The sequence below is a fragment of the Mus caroli genome, unplaced genomic scaffold (assembly GCF_978045245.1).
Source record: "Mus caroli unplaced genomic scaffold, Mus_caroli_1 scaffold_8, whole genome shotgun sequence".
Classification (NCBI taxonomy): Eukaryota; Metazoa; Chordata; class Mammalia; order Rodentia; family Muridae; genus Mus; species Mus caroli.
Window position 1 is genome coordinate 48889365 of NW_028227263.1, and position 16012 is coordinate 48905376.

The 16012-nt window shown below is 45.5% G+C and overlaps 1 protein-coding gene across 2 annotated transcripts in view; it reads right to left on the reverse strand.

The window, feature by feature from the left end:
* Positions 1-960: 960 nt before the first annotated feature.
* Ints4 (integrator complex subunit 4) overlaps positions 961-16012 on the reverse strand; it is a 64765-nt gene continuing 49713 nt past the window's right edge. For both annotated transcript variants that reach the window (XM_021167620.3, XM_021167619.2), the window contains exons 17-23: positions 14206-14286; positions 13071-13201; positions 12690-12749; positions 7882-8041; positions 7123-7266; positions 4378-4498; positions 961-1351 (exon numbers count right to left, since the gene is read on the reverse strand). In XM_021167620.3, coding sequence (XP_021023279.1) covers positions 1173-1351; positions 4378-4498; positions 7123-7266; positions 7882-8041; positions 12690-12749; positions 13071-13201; positions 14206-14286 — 876 coding nt within the window. In that variant the 3' untranslated portion in view covers positions 961-1172. The remainder of the gene's footprint in view (positions 1352-4377; positions 4499-7122; positions 7267-7881; positions 8042-12689; positions 12750-13070; positions 13202-14205; positions 14287-16012) is intronic.

The following is a 16012-nucleotide window of genomic DNA, read 5'->3' on the forward strand; positions in this document are numbered from 1 at the left end:
CCAGGCTGGCCTTGAACCCCCAGATCCACCAACCTCTGTCTTAGCCAAGTGCTAAGATTACAGTTGTGCACCACCATGGCTGGCCCCAAAAAAATGTTGCTTTTGCTAAGGAACCCATTCCCATCATAATGAAATTAACCCAAGGCTCTCACAATGGTACCACCCCTTGTGAGGCCCACTTTCCAACAATGTTGCCATACAGATGTGGTTCTCACATATGAACCTTAGGACACATACTCGAGCCAGAAGACCCACATACTTCCCCTCTAGTGGAATAGCCTGAGCCTTTAAAAACCCTTTTAGATTTGAACGAATACAGGCTTGACTATTAACTGTACAGTTTTCAAGCTGTGACATAATCCCTAAGCCCTATGCGGATGCTGGTAACACTGAATGACAAGGTAGAGTACACAGCACAGCCTCTACCGCCCTAGCATCTCTGTAGCACGGTCTTGTTCTGTCTCCCCTGGACCTCTCATGCATCTCCAGTGCAGCAGAGACACTGCCAGTCAGGACTTTCTTGGTTCTATTGGGAACCATCTTCCCTTAACACTTCTTTCTTTTCCAAAATATGGTTCTTACGCCTTTATTAAAGGCAAAGAGATTCTGAGGATAATGGCAGGCAAGATCAGCCACTTATCTCAGAATGAAATGACTTACTGTTCTGCTATTCTGTCACTTCTTGGCCCATCCATTGCCTGATTAGAAAAGAGGTCTCTCAGGAGGCAACAGATGGCCAGGGTCCTGCAGAATCTTTTAGTAATAAATATACAGCTGCTAAAATGGCTTTGGAGTTGACTCTGGTACAAAAACTTGTTACTTCAAGAAACAAGACTATGGCTTGACTAAGCAGGACTTTGGAAATGCCTGGAAAATCAGACTCTGTTTTACATCTTAGAATTAAGCATGTGTTATTACTGCTATGGGTTATTTTAAGGACCAGAAACTAGAACAGCTAGGTGTTTTCTCAACTTTATTATGGGAATGGAGGAAAGAAACCAGAAGATTTCTGGTTTTAATGCAGAAATGATTGATCCGGTGTGTGGTATGAAATGAGGCTGTAAGGTTTACATGTTCTTCAAGCCTATACATACACACCACTTCCAGGCTTCGGCTCGCTGGTGGTGCCTGACAAGGGTTTCTAGGCCATGGCTGTGACGACTGCTTGTGGGTCAGCGTCTTGCAGGCTTGGGCATTATGTAGACTTTCACAGGCTTACTGAAGGGGATGGTGCCCTCGATGCTGGTTTCCACCTGTGGTGATATCTCACTACCCTCCAGCCATGGAGGTTTTGGAATTCGTGCACCGGAGTTGTAGGCCAGCAATAGCCTCACTTCCACTTGGCATGGTTCTGGAGAAACAAAAACAAAAACCAAGAAATAGTCCATCACTGGGTAACTTTTAGGGATTCCAATGAACCTGCAAATAAAGTACCATCAGGAATGGGCTACACAGCCGGGTGATGCTCCTCACAGCTTTCATCCCAGCACTAGGGAGGCAGAGGTAGACAATCTCTGTAAATTTGAGGCCAGCCTGGTCTACACAGCCAGAGCTGCATAGTGAGGTGCTGTCTCAAATACAAAAGATGGACTTTTCCTATGTCTGTGTCCTTCCCTTAACCCTCAAACACAAAACACTTTTCTAGCCTGAACCCTGCGAGGCTGATCCTGAGTCTGCAGATACAATGCGTGTCTGCCACTGCCTCCTGACTGTGTGTGTTTCCTGCAGCTCAGAGCCACAGCTAGTGAGACCGCCTGAGAGGAACTGAGAGGCTGTACGCCTATCTCAGTAAGACAGGGAGTTCAATGTTAAGACTCTGGGCTGTGTGCATCTTGGAACTGACTTTTTTAGTGGAGAGGAAAGCTTCATGTTAGAAAACAGTTCTGGCAAAATTTTGTCACAGTGGAAAGGAACATGTTACACAGACCTAAAATATCAGACTGTTTTTGCTTCTTTCATTACAGTACACTGCAGATTCTGTGTGTCTGTGGCTGGCCTAGTGAGAGTAAACACTTCCCCTCATGAGTGCTTGATGTTGCAGCTGAGTTGCAGTGGAGCCTAGGACAAGCTCTAATTGAGTCTGAATGTACTGAGGAAAGAGTGCAGGAGGGCTCTGGGATGGAATACACATTCTGTGCTAAGCACAAAGCCCTAGGAGTTCTTTTCCTGCCACACCCTGAAGAAAGATTGTCACAATCTTGACAAAAGTCTAGGAGCTCAGATAGTTCTAAGGAGCTGTCCAAATCCACCCTGTAAGAAACACAGTCTTTGCTGGTGACCATGTGGCTTCCACACAAAGGAGAGGGAAAGGATTTCAGAAGGACCAACAGCAAGTGCAAGGCAGAGAACAAAACAGGCTTGGGTATGCTCCCCACGTTGGTGTAAGAGTTAGAAAGAAAAGCCTGCGGCTAAAAAGTTCAAAGGACAAGAATGAGCTTGATGGCTTGAAATCAAACAGCACAAAGGCTCAGGCCTCCGAATGGCTCTCCAACTCTATTTCTGGTCTCTTAGGGTCAGAGCGAGACTAGACTGCTATCCTCCAGGCAACTAAGGCCAGTGTGAGCACCAAGTGCGCCTCACATTACAGGCCATGTAGCACACATACCCACCACTCAGGGCCTGACACAGCCATGCATGCAGCAATGACACAAGCGCTGCTCCAACACCACAGCAGCCTCCACTCAAGGTGGAGCCAGGCGAGACCAGCATCAGCCTTCTCCTCACACTCCTAAGCCACCCCAGACAGCACATCACAAGTGCCTGGGCAGTCACAGTACTTTCAAGGAGCCAAACCCTGGGCAAGTCAGAGGACGCCGTATAGTACTGACCTACAGAGTCTTTCTGGCTTCCCTCACTGGTGTCTGATAACAATGGCAGTGCAAGCCAATGCCACAGGAAGATGGGAGAGGAGAGAAAGTGAAAGTCAAACACACAAATGGTGCAAGAAGAGAGACAGAGAGACAGAATAAAGAACACTCAGGGAAGCAGAGCCTGGGTACCCTGAAATGCCAGGTCCTACATCACAGAAATACGAAGGGGCTACCCTAACTGCCTCTTTATAATAACTTCATCACTATGCATCTAATAGGTCTGACAGAAGGAAGCCTCTAACGGCACTGAATAGTTCAGTGTGTATGTTTTGCACTGGGGCATGTATATCCACAAGTGTGAGTCAGAGGCCAGAGGTTAATAGCAGTGTGCTCAACTGCTTTTTACCTTTTTGTTTTTTCAGAATTAAAACAAACAAACAAAACACTCTTAAGCTGGGTATAGTGGCCCACACCTTAAATCCCACCACTCAGGAGGCAGAGACAAGAGGATCTCTGTGATTTCAAGGCCAGCATGATCTATAAAGTGATCTAGGACAGCCAGAGAAGCCTTGTTTTGAAGAAAAAAAAAAAGATTAAAACACAAAATAAAATAAAATAATATAAAATATAAAATTCTAGATGGTATTCCCCTACTTATTAAACCAAATTGGTGGCATTCTTCCCTTTCCTAGTAAAAGTCATATTCCCAAGGTCTCCCCAGTGACTGAGAAACATCACTGTCATCGACTGAGGCCCATTAAGACCTGCAGACTGAACTTCTCCAAGCGGCTTCACAGGCCTGAAATGGAAAAGTCTTACACATCTGTATTCTCCCACTGTATTCTTACAGATTATCGATTGTGTGTGTGTGTGTGTGTGTGTGTCTGTCTGTGCACATACAGACATTAGCTATCCAGGTTCAGTTCTCAGTCTGTAAAACTAAACACCTGTATTAGCCCCAAGCAGTTCATAGGGATCAGAAGGACAGCTACTTGTTATCTGATTTGTTTCAGTGAGATAAGCTGGACTGTCCATATACAAAGAGATAATGATTTATAATGTTTGTTAAGAAACAGGAAACTTTAATTTCCAGAATAATCCTCAGTAATTTATCGGTTGAGAATTATTATCTTCATTTTGGAAGTGAAGAGGAAGATTCAAGAGAGAATGGTGTATACCACAGGCCCAGTGAGAACAAGAAAGTAAAGTTCCTGGTGTGAAGTAATGAGTCTCCCATGAGTCTCCACACTGTTAGAGTCTTCGGAGTGTCTTCCTTGTGCAAACAGCAAATTAGTCTAAATATACACATTTAAGCTTACGAATTCCTTACTTATGAGATCACGTTCACTCAGGGTATGGTGGCACACGCCTTTAATCCCAGCACTGGGGAGGCAGATGCAGAGGCAGGCAGAATTGGAGGCCAGCCTGGTCTATATACAGAGTTCTGGGCCAGCTAAGGCTGGCATAGTGACATCTTATCTCAAACAAACAAACAAGCAAGCGAATCACAATGGGAAAGGTCATCCATCGGGGATGTATTTCCTGCCTACCCAGCCCGCACTCTTACCTGTCCAGGCAGTGTGGGAGAGGTACACCTGAGTGAGGAGACGGTGCCGCCCTGGGCCAGGATTCCGGAAGTCTGCTGGCTTGGGGTGGATCATCTGAGCCTGGCCATCTGGATACAAGACCTACAATATGACAGAAACAGGGCAACGGAAAATAGATGGGCTAAGAAAACTGATAACATCTACTGTGTCCCCAAAATCATTAGCAGGAAGATGACTGTAGCCATTATATAAAAACTGCTTCTTAAAGGAGAAACACCTTTAATCACAGCATTTGAGAGGCAGAGGCAGGCGAGCTCTGAGTTCAAGGCCAGCCTGGCTTAGAGAGAGAGGTTCAGGTCAGCCAGGACTACACAGAAAAACCCTGTCTCAAAAGTCTGAATATAAAGGGGGGTGGGGATAGCGCCACGCTAGCAGAAGCAGTGTCTAGTTACTATTTCTTAGATCCCTGGAAAGTGAATGATAGGAATGGTGTATCTATTAACAGACAGCAGAGAACGGGGCTAACTGTGGAAAGACGTGCAAGCACCCTGCTTGCAGTTCTAGCACTTGGGGGTGGAATTGGGAAGACTGGAAATTCAAATAGCAAGGTGGAGGCCAGCTTGGTCTGTGAGATCCTGTATTAAAAGGTAAGGTGAGGGTACATAAGGAGAGGAGGAGTGGGAAGGAGGAGAGGGACAAAGCAGCAGAGCCCCTAAGCTTTCTCAGTGAAGCTGCATTAAAAATAGACAATGTGGTTGGGCATGGTGGCAAATGTCTTTAATCCCACCACCTGGGAGGCAGAAGCAGGCAGATTTCTGTGAGTTTGAGGCCAGGCCAGGTCAGGTCAAGCCAGGCTGATCTACATAGAAAGTTCCAGGGAAGTCAGGGCTATAGAGAAAGCCTCTGTCTGAACCCATTAAAAGCTAAAACAAACTAAAAACCCGCAAAAACACAAAACAAAGAAAATCCATAATTTTAAGGGAGAATAAAGCCTCCATGAAGTCTCTAAGGCACGCTGACAGTTGCAGGTTTTCACCTCTGTCTGGTATTCTGAGTAAGGAAGCTGGACTTTGAAACTGCTACAGATGTCTCATGACAGGGCAGAAAGCATCCCCATTACACCCCATGCAGGCAAGAGTTTGCCTGGAAGGCAGTAGAGATGTTTTAGAGTGAATTCTTTTCAGGATAGTTTAGCAGAGGACCTGTAAATCCACCTGCGATTGTTTATGCAACAAACAAGTCTCCATCAGACTAAGACCTCTGAGCTTAGACTCAGGATTCTGACTTAACTGGGATGGGCTGGATGAGGACTGGTCATCAGTTTCTAAGCAACTACAAGTACAGCTAGGGTGGCTACCCTTAAAACACAAAGAAGCACTGCAGTTACAGCTTTCTACTCGCTCAGAAGTTCTGTCGGTAGGATCTGTGATGTATCCACACCTATTACAGGATATTTGATCACACTGTGAACCTGAGATTGTGTTATTTATTGAAATTACTTATTTCTAATTGTGGTGTGGCTCAGTCTTAGCACACACCTTTAATCCCTCTGGCTGGAATAGAGATGTGCCCTTAGTACACACACTGAAGCCCAAGAAATGAAGGTCACGTTAGTGTGTAGAAGGAAGTACCGTGTTTGAAAGTGATGTCTGATTGAGAGGCAGACAAAGAGAATGGTGTGACAGACTAGGATGTGCCCAACTCTCAGGAGAACAGAGAGAAAACAGGTAACACAGGAGGGAGCAGTGCAGAGGGAGAGAGCAAAGAGGCAGATTTACCAGGAGAGTTTTACAGAGACAGGCTGCAAAGAGAGAACAAGCTAGACACAGGGGAAGACAGGCAAGCCAGAGAAAGAGGAGGAGCCTGAAGATTAGAACAGACTGCTAGAGTTTGAGGCCAAGCAGAGAAGTTCAGTTAGAGGCCAAGCGAGAAATGAATCAGTGTGGAGAGTTTTGAGTCATTACAGCTGAGCTGAACTAGCCAGCCAGAGTTCAGAAAGAACAAGGAAAGGTGAGTTTATTCAGCACTAAGTCTCAGAGGGTGAATACCCTCTAGGTCTAGCCGAGATTGCAGGCAGGCTAGAAGCTTCCAGGACAATGACATCAGGTGAATAAGTTGCTCTCACCCTCTCCTCCCGGAAGCCTGCTGGGCCTGCTGCAGGCGTCATCTCAGAGCTGATTACTTGTCCTGCCAGCACTCACAATCCTTTCCTCATTCCTACCTCCTCACAGTCCTCACAGTCCCTCCTTCCGCCTTCCCCTTTGCTCTTGTACATGGTTTCAGGCTGTACCACATGCTGGGACCTCCACAGAGCCTTCCTGTCTTTGACCTTCCACAGTGTGCCCTTCACTGACAACCGCCTCCCCATAGCTCCAGCACTTAGTGTGTACACTAGAGAAAGCACACAATGCATGAATGTGGCAGGAAAGAGAGAGAGAGGGGTGGCTGGAATCGCAGGGCTCACTTGCAGTCTTCACCGCATCTCTCATGTGAGGATAGCTTATCATCTATCTAATTTTGGAAAAAATGCATCCTATAATCATTTCTGCCCATCTATGAATTTTGTTTGCCACCTGATTAACCAATAGAACTTGTTCATTACATTTTGATGAATTCAATTTGTGTGTGTGTAAAAAGGATTAGATCTAAAGTCTACATTATACAAACAGAGAGGGACCTGTCACTTAGTAAAGACTTACTGGAAACTTGCAGAATTATATACAATGTCAGTGTGAAAACCTTACAGGAGCCCAAACCTCACCCACCTGAACCTTGACAGTGTTCTGGGGGTCTTGCACATGTTCCAGGGTTGCATCCACATCCAAGGCTACCACCAACCCAGATGTAAACCGCAAAGGGTTGTCTGACTCTCCTGCCGGCTCAATAATGGTGGCTGAGGCTTTGTGTATCTGAAAGCAACAAGAAAATATGCTGATTCTTAGGCTGGTGAGCGAGCTCAGTGGCAAAGGCCCCACTACCCAGGCTGATAACCAGAGTTTGATCCTTAGGGGTCTGGGAACCACGCATGTGCTGTGCTCCTAACCCCATTAATACATGTAATTAAAAACAATCAGAGGAAGACCCAGCTCACTTGCTACCCTGATCAAAGAAGCTCACTAAAGTAAATGGTTTTAAGAATCTGGATAGGGGCTGGAGAGATGGTTCAGCGGGTAAGAGCACTGACTGCTCCTCTGAAGGTTCTGAGTTCAAATCCCAGTAACCACATGGTGGCTCACAACCACCCATAATGAGATGACACCCTTTTCCGGTGTGTCTGAAGATGGCTACAGTGTACTTATCTATAATAATAAATAAATCTTTGGGCCGGAGCGAGCAGGTACTGATTGAGCGAGGCCGACTGGAGCAAGCAGAGGTCCTAAAATTCAATTCCCAACAACCACATGAAGGCTCACAACCATCTGTACAGCTACAGTGTACTCACAAACATAAAATAAATAAATCTTAAAAAAAAAAAAAAAAAAAGAATCTGGACAGACTTTGCAGAGGGGCACACGGACTCTGACCTGCTCCGGAAGCGGAAGGTGTAAGAAGGGGCTCTGCCGCAGCATTGTCTGCAGAATTTTGATCACTTCTACAGGTTTGGATGCCATGAGTCGGGGCATGAGATCAAGGAGTTTGTCCACAAAGCTATCTTGAAGGTGGGGCAAATCCGCAATGAAACACCTGCATGAACACAAAGCAACTGACCGTCCACGCACTCAGCACAGGCTAAGCCCATACTCTGCCAAGCCCTGAAGCAGGAAGAGTCCTGACGGGGAGACTTTGAAGGTCATGCCTGAAATCGACAGGGACAGGATGCCGTAGCCACATAATCAGCAGGAGAACCAGACTGCTGGGTTAGACAGATAGCTTCATTAATAAGTCCCATGCCTGGAGGCATGAAGACCTGAATCCAACCCCCAGACTCTGACAAGAGCCAGGAGCAGCAGCAGGAGCCTGCATCCCAGCACTGAGGAGGCAGAGGTAAGAAGGTCCTTGGGCTCACTGGCCAACTCCAGGGTAGTGAGTACCTGTTTCAGTAAGTAAGGTGGAAAGATGAAAACACTACTACATCAGCATCTGGCACACACAAACATGTGCATGTGTGCTCATGTGCACACGCATGTGTACACACACACACACACACACACACACACACGAAGCCAGTTTTTTGTTTTAAGAGCCTGTTTCACTGGGTGTGGTGCCTTGTGCCTGTAATCTCAGAACTAGGAGATTCTCAGGAATAGGAGGCAGAAGCAAGAGCATGACTGTAAGTTCTAGGCCGGCCTAGAAAAAACAAAGAGAAGAAAGAGACTCTTTAATGAGTGACAATGGTTGTCAGGCATATGCCTGAGTGTTTCACGTAGGGTGGGGGCTAAAAGAGGGCATCAAATCCCCTGGAACAAGTTCCAGGCAGCTGTGATGTGGGTGCTGGCAACCAAGCCCCGGCCCTCTACAAGAGCAGTAAGTGCTCCCTAACTGCTGAGCCATCCCTCCATGCCTGACTGTCTCTGAGGTGAAAAGAGACACGGAGGGGTAAAGACTCAGGATACAATCAGTCCTAGAAACAGTAAAGAATGAGAAGCCTAAAACCCTCAGCTTTGGGGGTAGAAGAGATGAATATGGTGGTTTGAATAGAAACATCCCTTGCAGACTCATGTGTGTGAATGCTTGGCACCTAGGGAGTGTGTCACTGTGGGGTGGGCTTCAAGATCTCCTGTGCTCAAGCTATACCCAGTGTGGCTCACAGTCCCTTCTGCTGCCTGAGGATCAAGATGCAGAACTCTCAGCTCCCTTTCCAGCACAAAGTCTGCCTGCATGCTGCCATGCTTCCTGCCAGGACAATCATGGACTAAACCTCTGACACTGTAAGCCAGCCCCAAATTAAATACATAATAAGAGTAGCCATGGTCATAGAGTCTCTTCACAGAAATATAACCCCAACTAAGTCAATGGCTGAGTGTTTAAAGGCACCGACTGCTCTTAAAGAGGACCAAGGTTCAGTTACCAGCACCATAACTGCCTGTAACTCCTGTTCTAGGGGCTCCAGCACCCTCTGCTGGCCTCCTTGGGGACCCATATGGTATACATGGTGTATATATACCCACACAGAAATATACACATAAAGTAAATAAATCTTTTAAAGACTGGTTTGGACAACTTCGTGAAAGCCGGAGCAATGATGACGGAGATGAGCATACATGTTTAAAGCCATGTACTGCTGTGGCAGTCTAAAGGAGAATGCCCCCTTAGGCTCCTATGTTTGAATATTAGGTCCCTAGTGGGTGAAATTGCTAGGGAAGAATTAGGTATGGCTTTGTTTGGAGGAGGTGTGACCCTGGGGCAGGGCTTTGAAGTTTAAAAAGACTCATGCCAATTTTAGGTTATCTCTCTCTGTGGTCTGTCCCAAGATGTGAGACCTCAGGTACTGCCCCAGCCCCAGTGATGCCTGCCACTATGCTCCCTGCCATGAATAAATAACTGTCAGCACAAAACAAGTTTGGTGTCACTACATTAGCCCCCACTACTTCCCCAACCCCTCTGCTCTTCTATTGCATCCATTTTAAACAATGTATTTCATACAATACTCTAAGGAAACTCTTTGGTGGTGGTGGGGTGGGTTTAAAGACATAGTTTCTCTGTATCTGTGGCTGTCCAGGTTGCCTTGAATTATGAGAGCATCTGCCTCTGCCTCCTGAATGCTGGGATTAAAGGTGTGGGCCACTACACCCAGATCTGAGGAAATATCTAAACTATACAAGAACCTGAGTTCTACCCTCTAGAACCTAAATAAAAAAGTTGGGAGCAGCAGCTCACACCTACATGCTGGGTAGGTCAAGACAGGAGCTTACTGGCAAGCTGGCCTAGACAATCAATGACTTCCAGGTTCAGTATGATACTGTCTCAGGAAAAAGGTGGGCAGTGATTGAGGAAGCCATCTGGCATCCACCTCTGGCTTCCATACACACACACACACACACACACACACACACACAGTTTCACACACACACAGAGTTTCACACACACACACACACACACACACACACACACACACACACACACACACACACAGTTTCACTACTTTGCCCAAGCTGGTCTTAAAGGAATAGGCTCAAGTGAACCTTCTGCCTCAGCATCGGGGTTTAGCGGGGATTACAGGCATGCTCTTTGGTGCCTGGCTTGAGACATGCTCATTCTATGTGTTTATTATTATTTAAAAAGCTGTATAAGTATTCTGATTATGTGTGCACGTTTCTGTGTGTGTGGGTATGTGCACGTTAGTGCAGGTGCTGGCAGCTTCCAGAAGAGGGCATCAAGTCCCCCGAACTGGAGTTACAGGTGACTGTGTGTACTGGCTAGTTTTGTGTCAATTTGACACAGCTGGAGTTATCACAGAGAAAGGAGCTTCAGTTGGGGAAATGCCTCCATGAGATCCAGCTGCAAGGCATTTTCTCAATTAGTAATCAAGTGGGGAGGGCCCCTTGTGGGTGGTGCCATCTCTGGGCTGGTAATGTTGGGTTCTATAAGAAAGCAAGCTGAGCAAGCCAGTGGATGCAAGCCAGTAAAGAACATCCCTCCATGGCTTCTGCATCAGCTCCTGCTTCTTGACCTGCTTGACCTGAGTTCCAGTCCTGACTTCCTTTGGTGATGAAAAGCAGTATGGAAGTGTAAGCTGAATAAACCCTTCCCCCCCAACTTGCTTCTTGGTCATGATGTTTGTGCAGGAATAGAAACCCTGACTGAGTGAGGTAACCCAATCACAAAGGAACTCGCACAATATGTACTCACTGATAAGTGGATATTAACCCAGAAACTTAGGATACCCAAGATATAAGATACAATTTGCTAAACGCATGAAATTCAAGAAGAACGAAGACCAAAGTGTGGACACTTTGCCCCTTCCTAGAAATGGGAACAAAACACCCATGGAAGGAGTTACAGAGACAAAATTTGGACCTGTGACGAAAGGATGGACCATCTAGTGATTGCCATATGCAGGGATCCATCCCATAATCAGCTTCCAAACGCTGACACCATTGCATACACTAGCAAGATTTTGCTGAAAGGACCCAGATATAGCTGTCTCTTGTGAGATGATGCAGGGGCCTAGCAAACACAGAAGTGGATGATCACAGTCAGCTATTGGATGGATCACACGGCCCCCAATGGAGGAGCTAGAGAAATTACCCAAGGAGCTAAAGGGATCTGCAACCCTATAGGGGGAGCAACATGATGAACTAACCAGTACCCCGGAGCTCTTGTCTCTAGCTGAATATGTAACAAAAGATGGCCTAGTTGACCATCACTGCAAAGAGAGGCAAAGAGACTTGCAAACTTTATATGCCCCAGTACAGAGGAACCCCAGGGCCAAAAAGGGGGAGTGGGTGGGTAGGGGATTGGGGGGGTGGGTATGGGGGACTTTTGGGATAGCATTGAAAATGTAAACGAGGAAAATACCTAATAAAAAAAGAAAAAAAAAAGAAAAAAAAAAAAAAAAAGAAACCCTGACTAAGACTTTGTGAAACACCCAACATGGATGCTGAGAACCACTCAGTTTCACTGAACAGCAACTGCTCTTAGCTGCCCAATCATCTCTCCAATCTCTACTTATTTATTCTCCTTTATCTCTGTGTGTGTGTGTTTGTTTGTTTGCCCAGAATCTCACTATATAGCCTGGGAGTTGACTAGGCTGGCCTCAGATTTACAGAGATACCTCTGCCTCTGTCTCCAAAGTGCTGATATTAAAAATGTGTCACCATAGCTGCCTTGTTATTATTTCCCTACAAAATTAAAGAATAGCTAGATACGGTAGTACACGCCCATAACCCTAGCACTTGGGAAGTATAGACAGGGGGATCTGAAGTTCATGGCCAGCTTTAGCCATGCAGTAAGTTCACAGCTTGCCTAGACTACTTGAGATTCTGTCTCAAAAAGGCAAAGAACAAAACCAGGCATACTTGTATACCTGTAATCCTACCATTCACAAGGCTGAGGCAGGAGGCTCAATACTTCAAGGCCAGTCTGGGCAACAAAGCAAGATCTTCTCTCAAGCAGAAACATAGGAATATTGAGAACAATTTTTTTTTTGGTAGCTAAGTGCAGAATACAAATGGTTCCTGATGTTTGTATTGTTTAGTTCTATGTTTACTTCTGAAGCTCTGAATTCAGAACAGTTTAGACATCCTTAAAGAAAATACCACATTAGGGCACACTGACAACAGGTGACAAATAGCTCAGCAGCCCAGGAAAGATATGTGATCTTGTTTGGTGCCAGTTATTTTCTGCATAAACAAGATTTAAAAAAAAATCATAAGAGTTACAAAATACTTACCTCTGAAAAAAATCCACTTCCTGTAAAAATTTTTCACACATTCCAAATAAGGGGTCAACTCTGTAGGAAAAAAAGCAAAGTGTAAAAAACTTGTGACTCTGAAGTAAGGAGTGAGGACAAGAAGTCCCAGAAACCTGAGCTTTGGTGAGAGGAGAGTGACTTTGTTACACTGTAAAACTGAGCTCTCAAGACAACAGCAAGAAGCCAAGGCAGCGCTCTCTCTGAGGGACAGGGACCAGGAGCAGGATCTAATCTGACCCAAGCACGAACTTTGACCTCCCTAAATCTTACTCGTCGTTAGTTAGCCGAAGGGAGAGCTGTGACCCCATCTGCCTGCATCCTCAGGAGAATGGCACCCTCTCTCCCAGCCCCACATCTCACCCTCGAGTAGTTCGTGCAGTTACTATGAGTTGCAGAGCTTTGGCCTGAAGCCTCATGTGGTGTATGATCACAACCTGTTTGTTTTCCACACCACTGTACATAAACTCCATTTTGTAGGTTTCCTCCATGATCTGTAAGGAAAAGACAATTAACAATCAGTAGTAAGATACCCTGGAAGGAAAGGGCTTGCTGTCCTTAACCAAGGGGCTGTGGACAGCTGACGGCTTCTGAGCAAAGAGAGTCTGCTTTCTTTAAGTAAGGCTTCTGGTATGCTCACACACTCCAGGGACTTACACCCATGGAGGCAGCATGAACTAGGCTCACAGATCATTTTTAAAACACACACATATACACAGAATTGGGAGGTAGGGGTAGATTTAGGAAAAGTGAATATAAAAATACACTGTATGAGCTGGCTGTGGGGGCACATGCCTTTAATCCCCAGCACTCAGAAGGCTACGACAGAAGGATCTCTGTGAGTTTGAGGCCAGCCTGGTCTACAGAGGACAGCCATGCATGACTACATTGAGAAGCCCTGTCTCATAAAACAAAACAAACCAAAAACCCCAAACAAACAAACCAAAAAACCCCATTGTATGAAATTATCAAAGAATTAATAAAAATATTAACCTCAAAAATCAATTTACATGTATTTTTAGATGAAAGATTCACAACTATATTGTGTTTTAATCTATCTGAAACAAATATTAATATAAACAGCATAATAAAAATTGTGTGTGTGTGCGCGTGTGTGCGTGTGTGATAAGTGAGAGTGTGGGTACTTTATGTAAATTCCAGGAACTGAATTCAGGTTATCACAACACAGTGTTAGGCCTACACAGTAAGCACTATGACCAGCCACCACACTGGCCCACAAACTGGAAATATGTAGAACACAAAGGAATCTCAGAAATCATGCAGTTCAACTGCCACATTTTATAGAGGAGGAAACTCCAAGAGACTCAAATAGCTTGTTCAATTTATCACATTGTCAGGTGGAGACGGCCCAAGTCCCCTGACTCCAAGGCCCAGTGCTTGCAGTCACACAGGCATAGTTCTAACTAAGAGCCTGAAATCTCAGAAGCCAGGAGACAGGCCGTAGGAAGACCTCTGACCTGTCTGAGGAGTCTCTCACCTGTTTTGCTGCTGCTGAGGCCAAATCACTCTGCTTTAGATACAAGGGGGCAGCCACATTCCACAGCTTTTCCTGCAAGGCCTACTCAGACAAATGAAAGAAGAGACAGATGCAGCCGTCACAGAACTGAGAAAACTGATACAGCATTGAAATTTGTGTTTCTGCTTTGCTTTAAAAATGTACCACGTGCAGGCTTTCTCTCCATCACTCTTACTGCTTTAAGCAAGTAAAGCTCACCTAAGGGAGACGTAGACGGGCAGCTGGCGCTCAGACAGATGACTGTCTGGAAACAGGAGTCAGCAGGCAGGTCAGCCCTGGGGCCTGCTCACAGGCCACTGCACTAACCTGAGCACCCTCCGCTGTCTATTCACAGTGGAGACTCTGCACCTGGGTCCAGTGTACTGCCATGCACCCTGTCACTTACCCAACTACAAGTCAGGCAGCTCTCCCACATTCTCCTTTTTCTCAATTTCCCTACAGTCACTCTCACTAACAGGCACCCCCTTCTGATGACCTATGCATTCGTGTCTGTGACCCAGCTTCCTTCACTTCTGCTGTGGAACAGTATTCTCGGGGAGCGCCTTCTTTTTCTTTTGTTTTCCTGCTCTTTTCTTCAGAAAGGGTCTTCTTATGTAGTATGTAGCCCAGGCTGGCCTCAAACTTAGGATTCTCATGTCTTGCCTCTCTAGTGCCAGGATTACTTATAATCATGATCATATTCATAATCCTGCCTGATGATCCATCTATTCTATTCTACTGAATATTCTACTCTATTGAATTCAGCATATTAACAGTTTGACAAATGTGACAGGTTTTGTTTGTCTGTTTGTTTTGTTGTTTTTAGGTCTGTGGACCACACGCATGCCTGGAAGGGCAGAAGAGAGCAATTAATCTCCTGGAACTGGAGTTACAAATGGTTGTGAGCCACCTAGTGGGTGCTGGGAATTGAACTTGCGTTCTCTGGAAGAACAAGTGCTGGGCCAGTATGTTTTAAATTACTAGGAAGAGTCTTGCAGGACTCTCATGAATAAGCACTCTGACACTGGTGAGGGCAGAAGAGGGGAGAGTTATCAGTGGGCTGAAGCTGATAGGTCCTGAGCGGCCTCAATGCCAAGCCCAGTTGGTATTTTCATTTTATTCTCTAAAAACTCCAAGCTGGGCAGGCAAGCAAGATTTTACAGAAAGCATAAGTGGCAGCCATCAGGTTGTTAAGGGCAACAACCAATTGTTTCAGCTATTTCTCCAGGTCACTCTGTTCCAAGTAGCAGGTGAAGTCACACTTAGCAAATAGGCAGTACAAGCAGTGCTTTAAGTCACTAAATATAAATCAATAAGCCAGTACCTAATAGTTGGTCTTTTCTACCTTATCCTACTCCAAGGCAGGTTTATTCTCATAGTAAGTCTAAGAAATCCAGTGAACACTTTGCACTACAGCACATCCCAGCTTGGGTTAGGAACACTTGAGGTGCTCAGTAGGCACACGGATCTGGCAGCATCACACTGAACAGCAGTAGGTTCAAAACTAGGCATAACAGAAAACTGTTAAATACATACTTCTAACTACTTCTCATATAAAGCTTTTATACAGGTTGTTGTTGGAGTAGAATGCGTTTGTATCTCTTTTTTTTGGAGTACATAATATTACACTGTAAGTATTTTGTTACATTGTGGTGTGATTCTCCACACAGACTATTACCACCATAGGCCTAAGGGTTAAGTAGATGCCACAATTTATTTAGCTGTTCCTTATTATAAACACATTCCTGGCTCAGGTTCCAGACTGAATAAATAATCAGCGTAGTTGAGC